Source organism: Chiloscyllium plagiosum, unplaced genomic scaffold (genome assembly GCF_037043375.1).
Source record: "Chiloscyllium plagiosum isolate Xiang-an unplaced genomic scaffold, Cpla_swu_hap1 HiC_scaffold_50, whole genome shotgun sequence".
In the NCBI taxonomy this organism is placed as follows: Eukaryota; Metazoa; Chordata; class Chondrichthyes; order Orectolobiformes; family Hemiscylliidae; genus Chiloscyllium; species Chiloscyllium plagiosum.
The window spans coordinates 53,193,982-53,218,095 of NW_028270188.1; the positions used below are offsets into that span (position 1 = coordinate 53,193,982).

Consider the following 24,114-nt stretch of genomic DNA (forward strand, 5'->3'; position numbering starts at 1 on the left):
GCCAGACCGTTTGGGAGAGATATTAGAAGCTGCTTCTACACACAGAGTTGTGGAGGGTTGGAACACTTCTTCCTCCAACAGCAACTGATCCGAATATAAATCTGAAAGACAGGTTTTTATTAAGCAAGGGTGTCAAAGGATAGTTCGGACAGTGAGTTCCTTTTGGAGTGCCTCAGTGGTTAGCACGGCTGCCTCACAGAGCCAGGAACCCGGGTTCGATTCCCCGTGTCGGCGTGGTTTTTCTCCGGGTGCTCCGGTTTCCTCCCACAGGCCAAACATGTATACGTTAGGGTGGATTAGTCCGCTCCCTCAGCACTGACCCTCCGACAGCGCCCGCTCCCTCAGCACTGACCCTCCGACAGCACCCACTCCCTCAGCACTGACCCTCCGATAGCACCCGCTCCCTCAGCACTGACCCTCCGACAGCGCCCACTCCCTCAGCACTGACCCTCCCACAGCGCCCACTCTCTCAGCGCTGACCCTCCCACAGCGCCCACTCCCTCAGCGCTGACCCTCCAACAGCTCCCGCTCACTCAGCACTAATACTCCCACAGCGCCCACTCCCTCAGTGCTGACCCTCCAACAGCTCCCGCTCACTCAGCACTAACCCTCCCACTGTGCCCACTCCCTCAGCGCTGACCCACCCACAGCGCCTGCTCCCTCAGCGCTGACCCTCCGACAGCGCCCGCTCCCTCAGCACTGACCCTCCCACAGCGCCCACTCCCTCAGCACTGACCCTCCCACAGCACCCACTCCCTCAGCACTGACCCTCCCACAGCAACCACTCCCTCAGCGCTGACCCTCACGCAGTGCCCGCTCCCTCAGGACTGACTCTCCGACAGCACCCATTCCCTCAGCACTGACCCTCCCACAGCACCCATTCCCTCAACACTGACCCTCCCACAGCAACCACTCCCTCAGCGCTGACCCTCACACAGTGCACACTCCCTCAGCGCTGACCCTCACACAGCGCCCACTCCCTCAGCGCTGACCCTCCAACAGCACCCACTCCCTCAGCACTAACCCTCCCACAGCGCCCACTCCCTCAGCACTGTCCCTCCCACAGCACCCGCTCCCTCAGCACTGACCCTCCCACAGCGCCCACTCCCTCAGCACTGACCCTCCCACAGCGCCCACTCCCTCAGCACTGTCCCTCCCACAGCACCCGCTCCCTCAGCACTGACCCTCCCACAGCGCCCACTCCCTCAGCACTGACCCTCCCACAGCGCCCGCTCCCTCAGCACTGACCCTCCCACAGCGCCTACTCCCTCAGCACTGACCCTCCCACAGCACCCGCTCCCTCAGCACTGACCCTCCCACAGTGCCCGCTCCCTCAGCACTGACCCTCCCACAGCGCCTACTCCCTCAGCACTGACCCTCCCACAGCGCCCACTCCCATGGCGCCAATGCACGACCTCCTGTGAATCTTGAGCCAGGAGTGAGGAACAGCAGGGTTGGTAAGAACTGTAGATCCCTTTTCAAACACGGCGCAACTAAACCAGTGAACAATTTGCATCAAATCGACAATCTGCTTTGAAAGCTGTTTGTTTATTTCCAGACTCTGATTAATTGAATTCTGACAGGCAGGGCGCGATCTGAAATCGCTGGCCTGTGCTCAAAGGATCACAATATTGGTGAGAGAATCAAGACATAGAGCAAAATCTCGCGGAGGGAAAGGATCTCAAGCTGTGAGTGTAGTCTGTGCAGGGAACACCCTCAAATATTGCCATATTTAAAGCTCTCAAAAGTTGTTGTGTTCGCTGAACAGTTAAAAAGCAGGCAAAACCTTCACTTAAAGAAGTGCATTTTTGTCTCAGCAAGAAAACAGAAGTGAAAGGTAGTTCGATTCCGAAATCTGAGCTTTGCTTGTCCTCACAAATTTAATGGTTAGGGGGTGACCTAATCGAGAAGTTTGAGACGATTTGAAGCATTCACTTGGGTTGGATTGAGAGAAACACGTTCTTCTGAGAATTGATTAGCTCTTTCGCGGGATGTGAGGGCACACCTAATCGCCCCTCGGACCGAGCCCCGGGGTCCCTTTAGGGAGGCAGTTTGAAGTCGAGCTGCTGGGTTGGGGCCTGGAGTCACGTGTAGGCTCAGTCCAGGGAAAGGTCCTTCCCCGGTGAGTGACCCCATTGAGTCGGGTGGGGGTGAGGGGGCGAGAGTTCTTACCGCGATGGGCGATGGTCACTGGTTTGAAGTTACACCAAAGGGGCTGCGGTGGGATCCGAACCCGTCGGGGGCAGAAGTTGACACCGGGGTCCTTAGAGACGACGGGCCCGGGACGACCTCTGGAAGGGGGTGACACCATTGAGATTTTCCATCGTAGGCTCAGAGGAAAGGGGGTAAAATGTTAACATTTTGGTGAAGTGGGGGGAAGGATCTAGAACAGTATCGAGGGGCTGAAAGGCCTCGTGTGTTCATAGGGCTCAACGTGGACTCTCCCTGCCTTAGGCCCATTGTATTATCCCGCCTCCCCCAACAATCTCCTCCAACTCCCACCACCGCCACTAGACTACGGCCTGGATTCTCACATAGGAGGCCAAAGCCTCTTTCTTTTTGGATATAAAACAACGTGAACCAGGCATCGATTTCCTAAAACGAAAATCAACAGGTGACCAACGAAAATTAAGACAAAATATCAGTGCCTAGTTTGGCAGCCATGACACAACCCAGCGTCACTTGTCTGTGAGGGCCTCTATCTCGCTGCTGTCACCATGATCTCATCCTCTGCGGGTTGGCTAAACCTAGACGCCACCTCAGGAGGTGGGAGCGCACAGCCGGGTGCTGTGCCCCTCACACTTGGCCCCCTCGTACACCACAGCCTGGTGTCACTGAGGCCTATCTGGGCCAGGCCCGATTTGAAGCACCTCAAGGCTGTCTGGCCCACTCCGCCCTGAGGCCTACAGTAACCCCAATGTTTTAAAAGCGGCCTGCCCTCATTTTGTTTTCTTGAGAAGACAAAACGAACAGGGGTGAACATTCAAGGCAATCCTTTCCCTCTGGGCCTTATCTCTACATATTTTTTAAAAATGTTGCCTACCAACTGGGCCTAGTGGGGTTTTGTTTTGCCTGCTGGCTGGGGTTCGGCCTGCTCAGTCAGGGGGACTCCAAAGGAAAGCGGCAGGGGGGGGGAGGTGAGGGTCGTGGAGGGGAAGGGGGGAGTAACCCTCAGTGCGGGGGTTGGGGGAGGGTAGTTCCCAGCACCATCTGAGGGTTACCATGAAAGACATTCCTCCTCAATTTCTCCCCCCCCCGCCCCCTGAAGACCTTGGAGTGCAGGTTCATAGCTCCTTGAAAGTGGAGTTGCAGGTAGATAGGATAGTGAAGAAGGTGTTTGGTATGCTTTCCTTTATTGGTCAGAGTATTGAGTACAGGAGTTGGGAGGTCATGTTGCGGCTGTACAGGACATTGGTTAGGCCACTGTTGGAATATCGTGTGCAATTCTGGTCTCCTTCCTATCGGAAAGATGTTGTGAAACTTGAAAGGGTTCAGAAAAGATTTACAAGGATGTTGCCAGGGTTGGAGGATTTGAGCTACAGGGAGAGGCTGAACAGGCCGGGGCTGTTTTCCCTGGAGCGTCGGAGGCTGAGGGGGTGACCTTACAGAGGTTTATAAAATCATGAGGGGCATGGGATAGGGTAAATAGGCAAAGTCTTTTCCCTGGGGTGGGGGAGTCCAGAACTAGATGGGCATAGGTTTAGGGTGAGAGAGGAAAGATATAAAAGAGACCTAAGGGGCAACATTTTCACTCAGAGGGTGGTACGTGTCTGGAATGAGCTGCCAGAGGAAGTGGTGGAGGCTGGTACAATGACAACATTTAAAAGGCATCTGGATGGGTATATGAATAGGAAGGGTTTGGAGGGATATGGGCCGGGTAGGTGGGACTAGACTGGTTTGGGACATATGGTTGGCATGGATGAATTGGACCAAATGGTCTGTTTCCGTGCTGTACATCTCTATGACTCTATAACCCACCCAGCCTGGCATGTTGGTGACCCTCAGGTAAAACAAGTTCTCTCTCTCTCTCTTTCTCTCTCTCTGTGTCTCTCTCTCTCTAACGAGCGAGCACCCAATGCTCTGGTAGGACAATGACAACCCAACCTTTGTCACATACAACACCCTCTCCCTCCCCAAGATGGTGGATGGATGGTCTTGGAGGGAGAGGGTGGAGAGGAGTTTTGGACCTCCATTGGCGATCTGAAACACGTTCTCCCCGCACCGACCAAAATCCAGCAGTTTATTTTGGTTTTGCGTGTTTTAGGAATCTTGAGGGAGGAGGATAGGCCCGGGATGGTGGTTGGTAGGGGAGGAGCGGGCGCATCGAGGGGCTGAACATCTGCCCACTCCCATTTCGTCTGCCATTCCCAGAAGACGGGGCTCCTTTCTCAAGGGGCATTTGGGGGGCGGCCCAGTTCCAGGGGAAATCGTCTCTAACACACCTACACTCATTAATTCGAGAAGGCAATAATTATTTTTTGAAATTGGAACCCTCCTTTGGAACGCCCATTGGCACACAAGATGGACGCCGGTGGCCAACACAAGATGGCAACCCCCTCCACAATGGACTCTCGGCACCACCCCTCCTACAGCCAAATGTCAGAACTGCAGTCGCCGCCGGGGTAACGCACCTCGTGTGCGAGGGAGGGTCCGTCGGGCTCCTTTCCGAAGTCCACCAGGAAGGTCTCATCGATTTTCAGGCCACCCTTGTCCGTGTCCACGTTCACGCGCAGCATGGCCGACCCTTCCCTTTGAACGCACGAGGAACACGTATCAACCAACACGCCTCGTCTTGCCCCTGCCTGGCGGCAGCAGGACAGGTTCACAAGGAGGGGGTGCCCAGGTCCCAAGGGGGCAACACCGACACTGTGTGGAGGGGGGAGGGGGCTCCCTTGGAGTGAGTGAGTGGGGGCGTCATCAGACTGAGAGACGGGGAGGGGAATCCATGGAAGGAAGAGATTTGCTCGGAGTGGCGGGGAGGGGAAGGGTTTCCCTCGAAGTGAGAGAGAGAGGGGTTCCCTCGGAGGGAGGGAGAGGGGGTTCCCTCAGAGTGAGGTAGGGGGTGTCCCATCACAGTGAGGGAGGCGGTGTGTGAGTTCCTCAGAGCGAGGGAGTAGGGGGAGGATCTCTCTGAGTGAGGGAGGGGAAGGGTTTCCCTCTGAGTGAGTGAGGGAGGGAGGTTCCCTCAGAGTGAGGTAGGGGGTGTCCCATCACAGTGAGGGAGGCGGTGTGTGAGTTCCTCAGAGCGAGGGAGTAGGGGGAGGATCTCTCTGAGTGAGGGAGGGGAAGGGTTTCCCTCTGAGTGAGTGAGGGAGGGAGGTTCCCTCAGAGTGAGGTAGGGGGTGTCCCATCACAGTGAGGGAGGCGGTGTGTGAGTTCCTCAGAGCGAGGGAGTAGGGGGAGGATCTCTCTGAGTGAGGGAGGGGAAGGGTTTCCCTCTGAGTGAGTGAGGGAGGGAGGTTCCCTCAGAGTGAGGTAGGGGGTGTCCCATCACAGTGAGGGAGGCGGTGTGTGAGTTCCTCAGAGCGAGGGAGTAGGGGGAGGATCTCTCTGAGTGAGGGAGGGGAAGGGTTTCCCTCTGAGTGAGTGAGGGAGGGAGGTTCCCTCAGAGTGAGGTAGGGGGTGTCCCATCACAGTGAGGGAGGCGGTGTGTGAGTTCCTCAGTGAGGGGGGAGGAGGATCTCTCTGAGTGAGGGAAGGGAAGGGTTTCCCTCTGAGTGATGGAGGGGGTGTGTGAGTTCCTTGGAATGAGGGAGGGGCAGGAGAGTCCATCTGAATGAGGGAGGGAGGGAGATTCCCTCGGAGTGAGGGGAAGGGTTATCCTCGTAGTGAGGGAGGGGATTCCCTTGAAGTGAGAGAGGGAGTGTGAGAGTTCCTTGCAATGAGGGAGGGGAAAGGAGGGTCCCTTGGTGTGAGGGACGGGCAGATGGGCTCCCTCAGAGTGAGCGAGACCATCCCTCGGAGTAAGGCAGGCTCCCTTGTAGGGTGTGGGATAGGGACGGGGTGGTCCCTCGGAGGGTGGGAGGCGATGATGCTGGCAGGGAGGGGGGGGGGGGAATGGGTGAGCCGCATGTCAGAGAGAGAGGCAGGGCACCCTCTGACGGGCCGAGTGGCCATGGTGTTTCCGGGCACAGGTGAGGGGGAGGCTGGGTCAACCTCCTGTGTGCGTTTCCCCCCCTCCCCTGTCCACGATGGACCCACCTGATGAGGTCGGGGTAAAACTGTCTGTCCCAGCTGCTGTAGAGCGAGGTGGTCACGTAGAGACGCTTCCCGTCCAAACTCAACTGGATCATCTGGGGGCCACCCCAGATCCGTGTGCCCTGTGTGAACATGAGATGCAACATGGAGGCCAGTCTCTGCTGACCATTCCCAAACCCATCCCGTCCGCCCGCACACGGTCCCCATTCCTCTCTTCCCTCCCTCCCCCCCCCCCCCAACACTTGACCCTGTTCCTAAATGCCTCTTGAACATTTTCCCTGCTTCGACCATCCCTCGGACAGCCTAAGCACCCCCACCTGCATAAACTAACATGCCTCGTGCACCTCCTAGAAACCTTTCTCCCTCTCGGAGATCGTGAGGGTTGCAGACGCTGGGAGGTCAGAGTCGATAAAACGTGGAGCTGGGGAAAGCACAGCCCAGTCAGTCAGCAACCGAGGAGCAGGGGAGTCGACGTTTCGGGCATAAGCCCTTCAACAGGACTTTCGTCCAATACCCTCTCGTATTTGCCATTTCCAACCTGCGAAAAGTCCATTCGTAGAGTTGTACAGTGCGGAAACAGACCCTTCAGCCCAACTTCTCCATGCTGGCCAGATATCCGAACCTAATCCAGTCCCATTCACCAGCACTTGGTCCATATCCCTCTAAGCTGAAAATGTGTTGCTGGAGAAGCGCAGCAGGTCAGGCAGCATCCAGGGAACAGGAGAATCGACGTTTCGGGCATGAGCCCTTCTTCAGGAATGAGGAAAGTTTGTCCAGCAGGCTAAGATAAAAGGTAGGGAGGAGGGACTTGGGGGAGGGACTGAGGGTGGAGGGCATCGTCGACCACGTCAGGGGGGAAATTGCTGTCCTTGAAGAAGGAGGCCATCTGGGTTGTACGTTTTTGGAACTGGTCCAATACCATACAACCCAGATGGTCTCCTTCTTCAAGGACCGCAATTTCCCCCCCGATGTGGTCGACGATGCCCTCCACCGCATCTCTTCCACTTCCCGCTCCTCCGCCCTTGAGCCCCGCCCCTCCAACCGCCTCCAGGACAGAACCCCACTGGTCCTCACCTACCACCCCACCAACCTCCATGTACAGCGCATCATCCGCCGTCATTTCCGCCACCTCCAAACGGACCCCACCACCAAGGATATATTTCCCTCCCCTCCCCTATCAGCATTCCGTAAAGACCACTCCCTCCGTGACTCCCTCGTCAGATCCACACCCCCCCACCAACCCAACCTCCACTCCCGGCACCTTCCCCTGCAACCGCAGGAGGTGCAAGACTTGCGCCCACACCTCCCCCCTCACCTCCCTCCAAGGCCCCAAAGGATATTTCCATATCCGCCACAGATTCACTTGTACCTCCACACACATCATTTACTGCATCCGCTGCACCCGATGTGGCCTCCTCTATATTGGGGAGACAGGCCGCCTACTTGCGGAGCGTTTCAGAGAACACCTCTGGGACACCCGCACCAACCAACCCAACCACCCTGTGGCTGAACACTTTAACTCCCCCTCCCACTCCACCAAGGATATGCAGGTCTTTGGACTCCTCCATCGCCAGACACAACAACACGACGGTTGGAGGAAGAGCGCCTCATCTTCCGCCTAGGAACCCTCCAACCACAAGGGATGAACTCGGATTTCACCAGTTTCCTCATTTCCCCTCCCCCCACCTTGTCTCAGTCAAATCCATCGAACTCAGCACCACCTTCCTAACCTGCAATCTTCTTCCCGACCTCTCCGCCCCCACCCCAGTCTGACCTATCACCCTCACCTTGACCTCTTTCCACCTATCGCATTTCCGACGCCCCTCCCCCAAGTCCCTCCTCCCTACCTTTTATCTTAGCCTGCTGGACAAACTTTCCTCATTCCTGAAGAAGGGCTTATGCCCGAAACGTCGATTCTCCTGTTCCCTGGATGCTGCCTGACCTGCTGCGCTTTTCCAGCAACACATTTCCATCTCTGATCTCCAGCATCTGCAGACCTCACTTTCTCCCCATATCCCTCTAAACCCTTCCTATTCGTATACCCATCCAGATGTCTTTTAAATGCTGTAATTGATGTACCAGCCTCCACTACTTCCTCTTCCATACATGTACCACCCTCTGTGTGGAAAAAGCTGCCCCTCAGGTCCCTTTCCCCTCTCACCCTAACCCTCTAGTTCTGGACTCCCTCACCCCAGGGAAATGACCTTGTCTATTTACCCTATCCATGCCCCTCATGATTTTATAAACCTCTATAAGGTCACGCCCTCAGCCTCCGACACTCCAGGGAAAACAGCCCCAGCCTGTTCAGCCTCTCCCTGTAGCTCAGATCCTCCAACCCTGGCAACATCCTTGTAAATCTTTTCTGAACCCTTTCAAGTTTCACAACATCTTTCCGATAGGAAGGAGACCAGAATTGCACGCAATATTCCAACAGTGGCCTAACCAATGTCCTGTACAGTCACAACATGACCTCCCAACTCCTGTACTCAATACTCTGACCAATAAAGGAAAGCATACCAAACGCCGCCTTCACTATCCTATCTACCTGCAACTCCACTTTCAAGGAGCTATGAACCTGCACTCCAAGGTCTCTTTGTTCAGCAACATTCCCTAGGACCTTACCATTAAGTGTCTAAGTCCTGCTAAGATTTGCTTTCCCAAAATGCAGCACCTCGCATTTATCTGAATTAAACTCCATCTGCCACTTCTCGGCCCATTGGCCCATCTGGTCCAGATCCTGTTGTAATCTGAGGTAACTCTCTTCGCTGTCCACTACACCCTCCAATTTTGGTGTCATCTGCAAACTTACTAACTATACCTCTTATGCTCGCATCCAAATCATTTATATAAATGATGAAAAGTAGTGGGCCCAGCACCGATCCTTGTGGCACTCCACTGGTCACAGGCCTCCAGTCTGAAAAACAACCCTCCACCACCACCCTCTGTCTTCTACCTTTGAGCCAGTTCTGTATCCAAATGGCTAGTTCTCCCTGTATTCCGTGAGATCTAACCTTGCTAACCAGTCTCCCATGGGGAACCTTGTCGAACGGTTTACTGAAAGCTCTTAAAGATAGTGGAATCAAGGGTTATAGGGATAAAGCAAGAACAGGGTACTGCTTGTGGATGATCAGCCAAGATCATAATGAGTGGCGGTGCTAGCCCGATGGGCCGAATGGCCCACTCCTGCACCTATTGTCTATTGAAGTCCCACATGGATCACACCCACCGCTCTGCCCTCATTCATCGGACTTGGATCAGAAGGCACCGAAGCATATGGGAGAGGAAGCAGGGACGATCGCCCATTGGCTGGAACAGCAGGCTTGACAGGCCAAATGGCCTGCTCCTATTCTCTATGGAACTCTGATGTCCCAGCCTCAGACCACGCTTCTGGTGGCTAAGACCCAGTGCCACTGGGCATGGGCAAACCTGGCCAAAACGGCACTGGGCCCCACGGTAGCCTTGGCTGCAGGTTCCAATAGACAGCATTTGGTCCCAGAGAGTTGGGGCAGAATTTAGGCCATCCGGCCCACCGAGTCTGCTTCGCCGTTCAGTCATGGGTGGTGCGTTTCTTCCACCCCCATTCTCCTGCCTTCCTCCCCCCCCATAACCCTTGACCCCCTTCCTCATTACGAACCTATCCATCTCTGTCTTAAAGACACGCAATGAGTGGGCCTCCCCCCAAGGCAACGGATTCCCCGCTCTCTGGCTGAAGAAGACTCCTCCCATCTCAGTCCCAAAGGGTCGTCCCTTTGTTGTGCCCTGGGGTGCGAGTCTCTGCCTGCACTCTATCCAGACCTGCCTCAGTATTCTTTTTTTTTAGATTAGATTAGATTACTTACAGTGTGGAAACAGGCCCCTTCAGCCCAACAAGTCCACACCGACCCTCCGAAGCGTAACCCACCCACACCCATTCCCCTACATTTACCCCTTCACCTAACACTATGAGCAATTTAGCATGGCCAATTCACCTGACCCTGCAGATCTTTGGACTGTGGGAGGAAACCGGAGCACCCGGAGGAAACCCACGCAGACACGGGGAGAACGTGCAAACTCCACACAGTCAGTCGCCTGAGGCGGGAATTGAACCCAGGTCTCTGGCGCTGTGAGGCAGCAGTGCTAACCACTGTGCCACCGTGCCACCCATTCTGTAAGTTTCAATCAGAAAGCACCCGCCTCCAATCCTTCTAAAGTCCATCGAGTGCAGACCCAGAGTCCTCATTTCACATACCCTTCATCCCCAGGATCGTTCTTATAAACCTCCTCTGGACTTCCCCCCCCCCCCCCCCCCCACCCCTCCAAGGCCAGCGTGACCTTCCCAAAGCTGCTCACTGTGTTCCAAATGCAGTCTGAGCAGAGCCTTACACAGCCTCAGCACAACGTCCCTGCTGTTCTGTACTAGCCCTCTTAATGGTGGGGTCCTCGGGAGCGTTACCGAACACAGAGACCTTGGAGTGCTGGACAGTCAAGGAGTGTCAGTTTGTAAATGAGACGGTGATTCGGTAAGGTGATACCGGCCTCGGTGGAGCCATTCCACATACAAAAAAAAGAACTATTTTTCCCAAGAGAGCATCTTCAGGCGGGATGGGTGTCCAGGAAGAGTGGTAACCAATCTCCTCACCTGAACGATACAGGCCTCAGGCTGTGCCGTCATCTCTCTGTCCTCCAACACCTTCACGGGTCCACCCTTCAACAGGCAACCGCCAATGAAGATCTGCAGCCAAACAGAAGTTATTCCTCAAAAAGGCGAGTGCATTTCCAGACTCTCAGAGGCACTGGCTACCCCGACAACTCTGGGCCCCAACAGCCCTGCCCCATGTCGTGGTTCCAATCTCCTCCGCTATCCCAGTGTTCATCCATCAGGCTACCATTTCCCAATCTCTGTCTCAAACTCCAGCCCCTACACCCCTTCCCTATCTCTGTCACCCCCTCCATCCTCCTACACCCCCTTCCCTATCTCTGTCACCCCCTCCATCCTCCTACACCCCCTCCCTAGCTCTGTCACCCCCTCCATCCTCCTACACCCCCTCCCTATCTCTGTCACCCCCTCCATCCTCCTACACCCCCTCCCTATCTCTGTCACCCCCTGCAGCCCCTACACCCCCTCCCTACCTTGGTCACCCCCCTCCCCCCAGGCCTCTCTCAGTTTTCGATTAGATCCCCACTGATCCTTCTAAACTCAATCAAGTATAGACCCAGAGTCCACAACCTCATATGGTACGGTCTTTACACCCTCCCTCTCCCCCTATCCCCAGATCATTCTGGTGAATCTCCTGTCGTCACCCCTCCGAAGCCAGTGTGACCTTCCTTAGATCTGAGACCCAGATCTGCTCAGGCTACTCCAAGTGCGGTCTGAGCAGAGCCTTATCCAGCCTCAGCACAACGCCCCTGCTCTTGTACTCTAGCCCTCTGTCACTGAGTACGAACATTGCATTTTCCTTCCTCACTGCCAACTGAACCTGCATGTCAACCTTGAGAGAATCCTGAACTAAACTTCCCAGGTTCCTCTGTGTCTCAGATTTCTGCAGCCTTTCCCCGCTTGGCAAACGCTCAGCGCCTCTGTTCCTCCGACCAAAGTGCATCACCTCAGTCTTTCCCCCATTGTACTCCGTCTGCCACGTCCTTGCCCACTCACCCAGCCTGTCCTCGCCCTGCTGACGTCCTCACCTCGGGTTGTCCGTGTGGGATCAGCAAACTGAGCACCAACACCCTCAGTTCCTCCGTCCGCAGCGTTGGTGTGTAACTGGGCCCCGGTGGAACTGCACTGGGTCCTTTCCCGACGTTGGGAAGTTCAGTGCTGTTCCCCAGCCGAATCCCGGGGTAAGGAAGTGGGACGGACACAGGTGTCACTCCTTACCTGACCCACCAGTCGGGGTTTCCGGGTGTCCGTGATATCGTACTGCCGGATATCTCCGTGGAGCCAGTTACTGAAATACAGGAAGCGGTCGTCCAGGGAGATGAGGATGTCTGTGATCAGGCCTGTCTCAAAGGAGGAAGGAGTCACACACATCGTACCTCAGGGAGAGCTAGAACCCCTGACCTTCACCCCAACCCTAACATTGACCTAAACCCTGACCCAGATCCTAACGCTGAACTTAACCGTAACCCCTGACCCAGATCCTAACGCTGACCTTAATCTAAACCCCTGACTCAGATCCTAACATTGACCTTAATCTAAACCCCTGACTCAGATCCTAATGCTGACCTTAACCGTAACCCCTGACCCAGAGCCTAACATTGACCTAAACCCTGACCCAGATCCTAACGCTGACCTTAACCGTAACCCCTGACCCAGATCTAATGCTGACCTTAACCCTAACCCCTGACCCAGATCCTAACGCTGACCTTAATCTGAACCCATGACCCAGATCCTAATGCTGACCTTAATCTGAACCCCTGACCCTGATCCTAACATTGACCTTAACCCTGACCCAGATCCTAACGCTGACCTTAACCCTGACCCAGATCCTAACGCTGACCTTAACCCTGACCCAGATCCTAACACTGACCTTAATCTAAACCCCTGACTCAGATCCTAATGCTGACCTTATTCTTAACCCTAACCCCTGACCCAGATCCTAACACTGACCTTAACCCTAACCCCTGACCCTGATCCTAATGCTGACTTTAACCTAACCCCTGACCCTGATCCTAACATTGACCTTAAACCTGACCCAGATCCTAACGCTGACCTTAACCCTAACCCCTGACCCAGATCCTAACATTGACCTTAACCCTGACCCAGATCCTAACGCTGACCTTAACCCGAACCCCTGACCCAGATCCTAACGCTGACCTTAACCGTAACCCCTGACCCAGATCTAACACTGACCTTAACCCTAACCCCTGACCCAGATCCTAACGCTGACCTTAACCTGAACCCCGACCCAGATCCTAATGCTGACCTTATTCTAAACCCCTGACCCAGATCCTAACACTGACCTTAACCGTAACCCCTGACCCAGATCTAACGCTGACCTTAACCCTAACCCCTGACCCAGATCCTAACATTGACCTTAACCCTGACCCAGATCCTAACACTGACCTTAACCCTAACCCCTGACCCAGATCCTAACACTGACCTTAACCCTAACCCCTGACCCAGATCCTAACACTGACCTTAACCCTAACCCCTGACCCTGATCCTAACGCTGACCTTAACCCTAACCCCTGACCCTGATCTTAACACTGACCTTAACCCTGATCCTAATGCAGAGCTTAACCCTGACCCAGATCCTAACGCTGATCTTAAACCTAACCCCTGACCCTGATCCTAACGCTGACCTTAACAGTAACCCCTGACCCTGATCTTAACACTGACCTTAACCCTGATCCTAATGCTGACCTTAACCCTGACCCAGATCCTAACGCTGACCTTAACCCTAACCCCTGACCCAGATCCTAACGCTGACCTTAACCCTAACCCCTGACCCAGATCCTAACATTGACCTTAACCCTGACCCAGATCCTAACGCTGACCTTAACCCGAACCCCTGACCCAGATCCTAACGCTGACCTTAACCGTAACCCCGACCCAGATCTAACGCTGACCTTAAACCTAACCCCTGACCCAGATCCTAACGCTGACCTTAACCTGAACCCCTGACCCAGATCCTAACGCTGATCTTAAACCTAACCCCCGAGCCTGATCCTAATGCTGACCTTAACCCTAACCCCTGTCCCAGATCTTAACACTGACCATAACCCTAACCCCTGACCTTGATCCTAATGCTGACCTTAACCCTGACCCTTACCTTAAAGCTGACCTTAACCCTAACCCCTGTCCCAGATCCTATCACTGACCTTAAACCTAAACCCTGACCCTGATCCTAATGCTGACCTTAACAGTGACCCTGATTCTATCACTGACCTTAACCCTAACCCCTGACCCTGATCCTAATGCTGACCTTAACCCTGACCCTTACCTTAAAGCTGACCTTAACCCTAACCCCTGTCCCAGATCCTATCACTGACCTTAAACCTAAACCCTGACCCTGATCCTAATGCTGACGTTAACAGTGACCCTGATTCTATCACTGACCTTAACCCTAACCCCTGACCCTGATCCTAATGCTGACCTTAACGCTAACCCCTGACCCTGATCCTAATGCTGACCTTAACCCTGACCCTGATCCTAACATTGACCTTAACATTAACTCCTGAACCTAGTGCTGACCTTAACCCTAACCCCTGACTCAGATCCTAACGCTGACCTTAACCCTGACCCTAACCTTAACGCTAACCTTAACCCTGTGACCCCCTCCTTATCTGTTTCACTTCCTCCAGCCCCTGCGCCCCCTCCCTATCCCTGTAACATCCTCCAGCCCCTACACCCCCTCCCTATCTCTGTCACCTCCTCCCCTCCCATTCTCTGTCACCCCCTGCAGCTCCCTACACCCTCTCCGTATCTCTGTCACCCCCTACACACTCTCCCTATCTCTGTCACCCCCTCCAGGCCCTACACCTCCCCCTATCTCTGTCACCTCCTCCAGCCCCTACACTCCCTCCCTATCTCTGTCACCTCCCCCAGCCCCTACACTCCCTCCCTATCTCTGTCACCCCCTCCAGTCCCTACACTCCCTCCCTATCTCTGTCACCTCCTCCAGCCCCCTACGCCCCCTCCCTATCTCTGTCGCCCCCTCCAGCCCCCTACACCCCTCCCTATCTCTGTCACCCTCCTCCAGCCCCTACACCCACTCCCTATCTCTGTCACCCTCCTCCAGCCCCCTACACCCCCTCCCTACCTCTGTCACCTCCTCCAGCTCCCTCCCTATCTCTGTCACCTCCTCCAGCTCCCTACACTCCCTCCCTATCTCTGTCACCCCCTCCAGCCCTTTACACCTCCTCCCTATCTCTGTCACCCCCTACACCCCCTCCCTATCTCTGTCACCTCCTCCAGCCCCCTACACCCCCTCCCTATCTCTGTCACCCTCCTGCAGCCCCCTACACCTCCTCCCTATCTCTGTCACCCCCTACACCCCCTCCCTATCTCTGTCACCCCCTCCAGCCCCCTACACCCCTCCCTATCTCTGTCACTTCCTCTCCTCACTATCTCTGTCACGCCCTCCAGCCCCTACACTCCCTCCCTATCTTTGTCACCTCCTCCAGCCCCCGACGCCCCCTCCCTATCTCTATCACCCCCTCCAGCCCCCTACACCCCGTCCCTATCTCTGTCACCCTCCTCCAGCCCCTTACATCCCCTCCCTATCTTTGTCACCCTCTCCAGCCCCCTACACTCCCTGCCTATCTCTGTCACCTCCTCCAGCTCCCTCCCCATCTCTGTCACCCTCCGCCAGCCGCCTACAGCCCCTCCCTACCTCTGTCACACCCTCCAGCCCCCTTACATCCCCTCCCTATCTCTGTCAGCCCCTACACTCCCTCCCTATCTCTGTCACCCTCCCCCAGCCCCTACACTCCCTCCCTATCTCTGTCACCCCCTCCAGGCCCTACACCTCCCCCTATCTCTGTCACCTCCTCCAGCCCCTACACTCCCTCCCTATCTCTGTCACCTCCCCCAGCCCGTACACTCCCTCCCTATCTCTGTCACCCCCTCCAGTCCCTACACTCCCTCCCTATCTCTGTCACCTCCTCCAGCCCCCTACGCCCCCTCCCTATCTCTGTCGCCCCCTCCAGCCCCCTACACCCCTCCCTATCTCTGTCACCCTCCTCCAGCCCCTACACCCCCTCCCTATCTCTGTCACCCTCCTCCAGCCCCCTACACCCCCTCCCTACCTCTGTCACCTCCTCCAGCTCCCTCCCTATCTCTGTCACCTCCTCCAGCTCCCTACACTCCCTCCCTATCTCTGTCACCCCCTCCAGCCCTTTACACCCCGTCCCTATCTCTGTCACCCCCTCCAGCCCCCTACACCCCCTCCCTATCTCTGTCACCCTCCTGCAGCCCCCTACACCTCCTCCCTATCTCTGTCACCCCCTACACCCCCTCCCTATCTCTGTCACCCCCTCCAGCCCCCTACACCCCCTCCCTATCTCTGTCACTTCCTCTCCTCACTATCTCTGTCACCCCCTCCAGCCCCTACACTCCCTCCCTATCTTTGTCACCTCCTCCAGCCCCCGACGCCCCCTCCCTATCTCTATCACCCCCTCCAGCCCCCTACACCCCGTCCCTATCTCTGTCACCCTCCTCCAGCCCCTTACATCCCCTCCCTATCTCTGTCACCCCCTCCAGCCCCTTACACCCCCTCCCTATCTCTGTCACCCCCTCCAGACCCCTACACCTCCTCGCTATCTCTGTCACCCTCCTCCAGCCCCTTACATCCCCTCCCTATCTTTGTCACCCTCTCCAGCCCCCTACACTCCCTGCCTATCTCTGTCACCTCCTCCAGCTCCCTCCCCATCTCTGTCACCCTCCGCCAGCCCCCTACAGCCCCTCCCTACCTCTGTCACACCCTCCAGCCCCCTTACATCCCCTCCCTATCTCTGTCAGCCCCTACACTCCCTCCCTATCTCTGTCACCCTCCCCCAGCCCCTACACTCCCTCCCTATCTCTGTCACCCCCTCAAGCCCCCTACAGCCCCTCCCTATCTCTGTCACCCCCTACACCCCTCCCTATCTCTGTCACCCCCTCCAGCCCCCTACACCCCCTCCCTATCTCTGTCACCCCCTGCAGCCCCCTACACCCCCTCCCTATCGCTGTCACCCCCACCAGCCCCCTACACCCCCTCCCTATCTCTGTCACCCCCTCCAGGCCCTACACCCCCTCCCTATCTCTGTCACCCCCTCCAGCCCCCTACACCCCCTCCCTATCTCTGTCACCCCCTGCAGCCCCCTACACCCCCTCCCTATCTCTGTCACCCCCTCCAGCCCCTACACCTCCTCCCTATCTCTGTCACCCCCTCCAGGCCCTACACCCCCTCCCTATCTCTGTCACCCTCTCCAGCCCCTTACACCCCCTCCCTATCTCTGTCACCCCCTCCAGCCCCTTACACCCCCTCCCTATCTCTGTCACCCCCTCCAGCCCCTTACACCCCCTCCCTATCTCTGTCACCCCCTCCAGCCCCTTACACCCCCTCCCTATCTGATCCTGTATGACAAACCTCGGAGAATCGTCTGGCGATGGCTCCTCGAGGACTCCATCAGAGCAGTTTGTTTGCCTGTTTTTTTGCGGGTGGGGTGAGCTGAGATTTTAAGGGTTTTTTCAACAAAAAAATAGAACCTGCAATTGTCTAGCGCCTGTCCATGATCTGGAGCCTGGATACGCTTGCGAGGCGTCAGGAAGGAAGCGCGGCGGCCGGGAGTGGGGGATGCAGTACCGCTGTCGCCACGCAGTATTGATCGATAGATTAAACCTTTTGGGGGCATTCTGGGCAGCAAGGAGAGAAAGGCGAGAATGTGGCTCAGTCACGATCCTGTGGAACAGCAGGTTGGCGCTGAATGGCCTCCTGTTTCGGTCGGGGGACGCGGGGGGGGGGCAGACTGGCTCTGGGCACCGGGTGTGGCGTTCAAACCGATCGCACCCCTCTTCCGTTAGAACGTCACTTACCTGGCATTTCCGGCAGGATCCAACCCTCTACCCGCTTGCTTGGCACGGCGATGACTTTTTCTGCTGCCCAGTCTCCCTGCTGGAGGTTTGGGGGGCGGGGTGGGGGGAGGAGATTAAACACCAGACATTTCAGTCTCACAGGAACGGACAACCTGTTCTCTACCCGAAGGGGCTTGCTCGCTCAACGACGGAGATGGCAGTGTTTTGACAAGTGTGTCCCCCCCAGAGGGTCCATGCTGCTCCCCTCCCAGATAGTGTACAGAACCCCCTCCCCACACACACACACACAGCCCAGATAGTGTACAGAACCCCCTCCCCACACACACACAGCCCAGATAGTGTACAGAACCCCCTCCCCACACACACACACAGCCCAGATAGTGGACAGAACCCCCTCCCCACACACACACAGCCCAGATAGTGTACAGAACCCCCTCCCCACACACACACAGCCCAGATAGTGTACAGAACCCCCTCCCCACACACACACAGCCCAGATAGTGTACAGAACCCCCTCCCCACACACACACACTCACAGCCCAGATAGTGTACAGAACCCCCTCCCCACACACACACAGCCCAGATAGTGTACAGAACCCCCTCCCCACACACACACAGCCCAGATAGTGTACAGAACCCCCTCCCCACACACACACACTCACAGCCCAGATAGTGTACAGAACCCCCTCCCCACACACACACAGCCCAGATAGTGTACAGAACCCCCTCCCCACACACACACACACACAGCCCAGATAGTGTACAGAACCCCCTCCCCACACACACACACAGCCCAGATAGTGTACAGAACCCCCTCCCCACACACACACACAGCCCAGATAGTGTACAGAACCCCCTCCCCACACACACACAGCCCAGATAGTGTACAGAACACCCTCCCCACACACACACAGCCCAGATAGTGTACAGAACCCCCTCCTCACACACACACAGCCCAGATAGTGTACAGAACCCCCTCCCCACACACACACACAGCCCAGATAGTGTACAGAACCCCCTCCCCACACACACACACAGCCCAGATAGTGTACAGAACCCCCTCCCCACACACACACAGCCCAGATAGTGTACAGAACACCCTCCCCACACACACACAGCCCAGATAGTGTACAGAACCCCCTCCTCACACACACACAGCCCAGACAGTGTACAGAACCCCCTCCCCACACACACACACAGCCCAGATAGTGTACAGAACCCCCTCCCCACACACACACAGCCCAGATAGTGTACAGAACACCCTCCCCACACACACAGCCCAGATAGTGTACAGAACACCCTCCCCACACACACACACACACACACACAGCCCAGATAGTGTACAGAACCCCCTCCCCACACACACACAGCCCAGATAGTGTACAGAACCCCCTCCCCCGACACACACACACACACAGCCCAGATAGTGTACAGAACCCCCTCCTCACACACACACAGCCCAGACAGTGTACAGAACCCCCTCCCCACACACACACACAGCCCAGATAGTGTACAGAACCCCCTCCCCACACACACACAGCCCAGATAGTGTACAGAACACCCTCCCCACACACACAGCCCAGATAGTGTACAGAACACCCTCCCCACACACACACACACACACACAGCCCAGATAGTGTACAGAACCCACTCCCCACACACACACACAGCCCAGATAGTGTACAGAACCCCCTCCCCACACACACACAGCCCAGACAGCGTACAGAACCCCCTCCCCACACACACACAGCCCAGACAGCGTACAGAGCCCCTTCCCCACACACACACACAGCCCAGATAGTGTACAGAACCCCCTCCCCACACACACACACACAGCCCAGACAGCATACAGAACTCCCTCCCCACACACACAGCCCAGATAGTGTACAGAACCCCCTTCTCACACACACATACACAGAGCCCAGTGTACAGAACCCCCTCCACCCACACACACACACAGCCCAGACAGCGTACAGAACCCCCTCCCCACACACACACAGCCCAGACAGCGTACAGAACCCCCTCCCCACACACACAGCCCAGACAGTGTACAGAACCCCCTCCCCACACACACAGCCCAGACAGTGTACAGAACCCCCTCCCCACACACACAGCCCAGACAGTGTACAGAACCCCCTCCTCACACACACACAGCCCAGACAGCGTACAGAACCCCCTCCTCCCACACACACACAGCCCAGACAGCGTACAGAACCCCCTCCCCACACACAGCCCAGACAGTGTACAGAACCCCCTCCTCACACACACACAGCCCAGACAGCGTACAGAACCCCCTCCTCACACACACACAGCCCAGACAGTGTACAGAACCCCCTCCTCACACACACACAGCCCAGACAGTGTACAGAACCCCCTCCCCACACACACAGCCCAGACAGTGTACAGAATCCCCTCCTCACACACACACAGCCCAGACAGCGTACAGAACCCCCTCCTCCCACACACACACAGCCCAGACAGTGTACAGAACCCCCTCCCCACACACAGCCCAGACAGCGTACAGAACCCCCTCCCCACACACACAGCCCAGATAGTGTACAGAACCCCCTCCCCACACACACACACACACACACAGCCCAGATAGTGTACAGAACCCCCTCCCCCCACACACACAGCCCAGACAGTGTACAGAATCCCCTCCCCACACACACACACAGCCCAGACAGTGTACAGAACCCCCTCCTCCCACACACACATACACAACCCAGACAGTGTACAGAACCCCCTCCCCACACACACACAGCCCAGACAGTGTACAGAACCCCCCCCCACACACACACACACAGCCCAGATAGTGTACAGAGCCCCCTCCCCACACCCACACAGCCCAGACAGTGTACAGAACCCCCTCCTCACACACACACAGCCCAGACAGTGTACAGAACCCCCTCCCCACACACACACACAGCCCAGGCAGTGTACAGAACCCCCTCCTCCCACACACACACAGCCCAGGCAGTGTACAGAACGCCCTCCCCACACACACACAGCCCAGACAGTGTACAGAACCCCCTCCCCACACACACACACAGCCCAGACAGTGTACAGAACCCCCTCCTCCCACACACACACAGCCCAGACAGTGTACGGAACCCCCTCCCCACACACACACAGCCCAGACAGTGTACAGAACCCCCTCCTCACACACACATAGCCCAGACAGTGTACAGAACCCCCTCCTCCCACACACACACAGCCCAGTCAGTGCACAGAACCCCCTCCCCACACACAGCCCAGACAGCGTACAGAACCCCCTCCTCACACACACACAGCCCAGACAGTGTACAGAACCCCCTCCCCACACACACATACAGCCCACACAGCGTACAGAACCCCTCCACACACACACAAACACGCATACAGCCCAGACAGCGTACAGAACCACCCACCGCCCACACACACACAGCCCACACAGCGTACAGAACCCCTCCACACACACACACAGCTCGCACAGTAAACAGACCAGCCAAACACACACGCACAGCCCGCACAGCATACAGAACCCCCACGCGCACACAGCCCAGCAGTGTACAGACCAGCCAAACGCACACATGCATAGCCCAGACATTGTATAGACCAACAGATACACACATATACACACACACCCAGACACTGTACAGACCCCCCACGCACCCCAGACATTCTACAGACCCCTGAAAACAGCCCAGACACCTTGTACATCCCAGGGAAGCCTCCAAACATCTTGGAGAGAGTACCTCTTGTGAAATGCCTGAACCCTTTGAAACTGTAATGACCAGGGTCCTCAGCTTGTGAGGAGCAATCTGACTCACGCATCCCCCTTCCCGCCCGCAGGAGATACTGATCCCGGGAGCCCTCGTCCCTTGCCCACCAGCCCAACCCAGCGTACCTCCGTCTTGTAGAAACGGAAGATGGAGCTGTTGAGGGCACAGCCGACCATGCCCTCAGTCGCAGAGGGCTCGTGCAGGAAGCGGATCTCCAGGGGAATGGCCCCCTCTTGCCCGAGGTCGATGGTCTGCACCCGTGTGTGCTTGGCCCAGTCCCAGATGTGTAGGCACTGCCCGTAGAGCCCTGGTTGGCAAGAAGAGTCAACTGGAGTTGGGAGATCATTTTGTGGCCGTCCAGGACATTGGCCAATCCCCTTTTGGAATATCGCGTGCAATTCTGCTCTCCCTGCTACAGGAAGGAGGTTGTGTACCTTGAAAGGGCTCAGAAAAGATTTACCAGGATGCTGGAGGGTGTGAGCTACAGGGAGAGGCTGAACAGGCTGGGGCTGTTTTCCCTGGAGCGTCGGAGGCTGAGGGGTGACCTTATAGAGGTTTATAAAATCATGAGGGGCATGGATAGGGTAAAGAGACAAGGTCTTTTCCCTGGGGTGGGGGAGTCCAAAATTGGAGGGCATAGGTTTAGAGTGAGAGGGGAAAGAGAGCTGAGGGGCAACCTTTTGAGGGTGGTACGTGTGTGGAATGAGCTGCCAGAGGAAGTGGTGGAGGCTGGTACAGTTACAGCATTTAAAAGGCATCCTGATGGGGACATGAATAGGGAAGGTTCAGAGGGATAGGGGTCAAGTGAGGGGACTGGATTAGCTTAGGATATCAGTTGGGCATGGATGAAGGGTCTGTTTCCATGATGTACATCTCCCTGACTCTGAGACACCAGGTGGGTGAAGAGCCTGGCAATCATTCGCTCCCAGTCAACGGTGGACGAGGCTGTGGCAACAATTCCTGACCCCCGTGGGCCTGTCCCTTTAAGAGGGTTACCTCCACAATCCCTGACTTTCTGTATAAAGATACAGAGCTCAGTACAAATCAGTAACCAACGACACTTAGAATTTTTTTGAGTCAGTACAAATCAGTAACCAGTGACACTTAGAATTTTTTTGATGCAGTACAAATCAGTAACCAACGACACTTAGAATTTTTTCCAGTCAGTACAAATCAGTAACCAGTGACACTTAGAATTTTTTTGAGTCAGTACAAATCAGTAACCAGTGACACTTAGATTTTTAGGGTCCAAACTGTGATGGGAGCGAACTTGACTGCTCATACCGACTTTGAGTGCTCGAGGCCGGCTAGCCCGGCCGGATTTGACCCGGTGGTTACAAATCAGTAACCAGTGACACTTAGAATTTTTTCGAGGCAGTACAAATCAGTAACCAGTGACACTTAGAATTTTTTAGGCTCAGTACAAATCAGTAACCAACGACACTTAGAATTTTTTTGAGTCAGTACAAATCAGTAACCAACGACACTTAGAATTTTTTCCAGTCAGTACAAATCAGTAACCAGTGACACTTAGAATTTTTTTCGAGGCAGTACAAATCAGTAACCAGTGACACTTAGAATTTTTTAGGCTCAGTACAAATCAGTAACCAACGACACTTAGAATTTTTTAGAGTCAGTGCAAATCAGTAACCAGTGACACTTAGAATTTTTTTGATGCAGTACAAATCAGTAACCAACGACACTTAGAATTTTTTTGATGCAGTACAAATCAGTAACCAAGGACACTTAGAATTTTTTAGAGTCAGTACAAATCAGTAACCAGTGACACTTAGAATTTTTTTGAGGCAGTACAAATCAGTAACCAGTGACACTTAGAATTTTTTTCCAGTCAGTACAAATCAGTAACCAACGACACTTAGAATTTTTTTGAGTCAGTACAAATCAGTAACCAGTGACACTTAGAATTTTTTAGGCTCAGTACAAATCAGTAACCAGTGACACTTAGAATTTTTTAGGCTCAGTACAAATCAGTAACCAACGACACTTAGAATTTTTTTGAGTCTGTACAAATCAGTAACCAAGGACACTTAGAATTTTTTAGAGTCAGTACAAATCAGTAACCAGTGACACTTAGAATTTTTTAGGCTCAGTACAAATCAGTAACCAGTGACACTTAGAATTTTTTAGGCTCAGTACAAATCAGTAACCAAGAACACTTAGAATTTTTTTGAGGCAGTACAAATCAGTAACCAACGACACTTAGAATTTTTTTGAGTCAGTACAAATCAGTAACCAGTGACACTTAGAATTTTTTTGATGCAGTACAAATCAGTAACCAACGACACTTAGAATTTTTTCCAGTCAGTACAAATCAGTAACCAAGGACACTTAGAATTTTTTAGGCTCAGTACAAATCAGTAACCAGTGACACTTAGAATTTTTTAGGCTCAGTACAAATCAGTAACCAGTGACACTTAGATTTTTTAGGGTCCAAACTGTGATGGGAGCGAACTTGACTGCTCATACCGAAGTTGAGTGCTCGAGGCCGGCTAGCCCAGCCGGATTTGACCCGGTGGTTACAAATCAGTAACCAGTGACACTTAGAATTTTTTCGAGGCAGTACAAATCAGTAACCAGTGACACTTAGAATTTTTTAGGCTCAGTACAAATCAGTAACCAACGACACTTAGAATT

General features: G+C 55.0%; 2 protein-coding genes across 2 annotated transcripts in view; both read right to left on the bottom strand.

Annotated features, from left to right (window-relative positions):
* Window positions 1-1,527: 1,527 nt before the first annotated feature.
* Window positions 1,528-22,112, bottom strand: selenbp1 (selenium binding protein 1). Its single transcript, XM_087984969.1, has 6 exons — window positions 21,585-22,112; window positions 17,696-17,774; window positions 12,053-12,174; window positions 10,817-10,909; window positions 6,202-6,320; window positions 1,528-4,749 (listed from the first exon to the last, which is right to left on the bottom strand). Exons 1-6 carry the CDS (start codon window positions 22,095-22,097, stop codon window positions 4,587-4,589), a joined length of 1,089 nt encoding a protein of 362 aa, XP_087841095.1. The 5' UTR covers window positions 22,098-22,112; the 3' UTR covers window positions 1,528-4,586.
* Window positions 22,113-22,282: 170 nt separating this feature from the next.
* LOC122544704 (cingulin-like) overlaps window positions 22,283-24,114 on the bottom strand; it is a 104,906-nt gene continuing 103,074 nt past the window's right edge. The window contains exon 17 of the mRNA XM_087985112.1: window positions 22,283-22,474. Within this exon, the coding sequence (XP_087841238.1) occupies window positions 22,283-22,474 (192 nt within the window). The remainder of the gene's footprint in view (window positions 22,475-24,114) is intronic.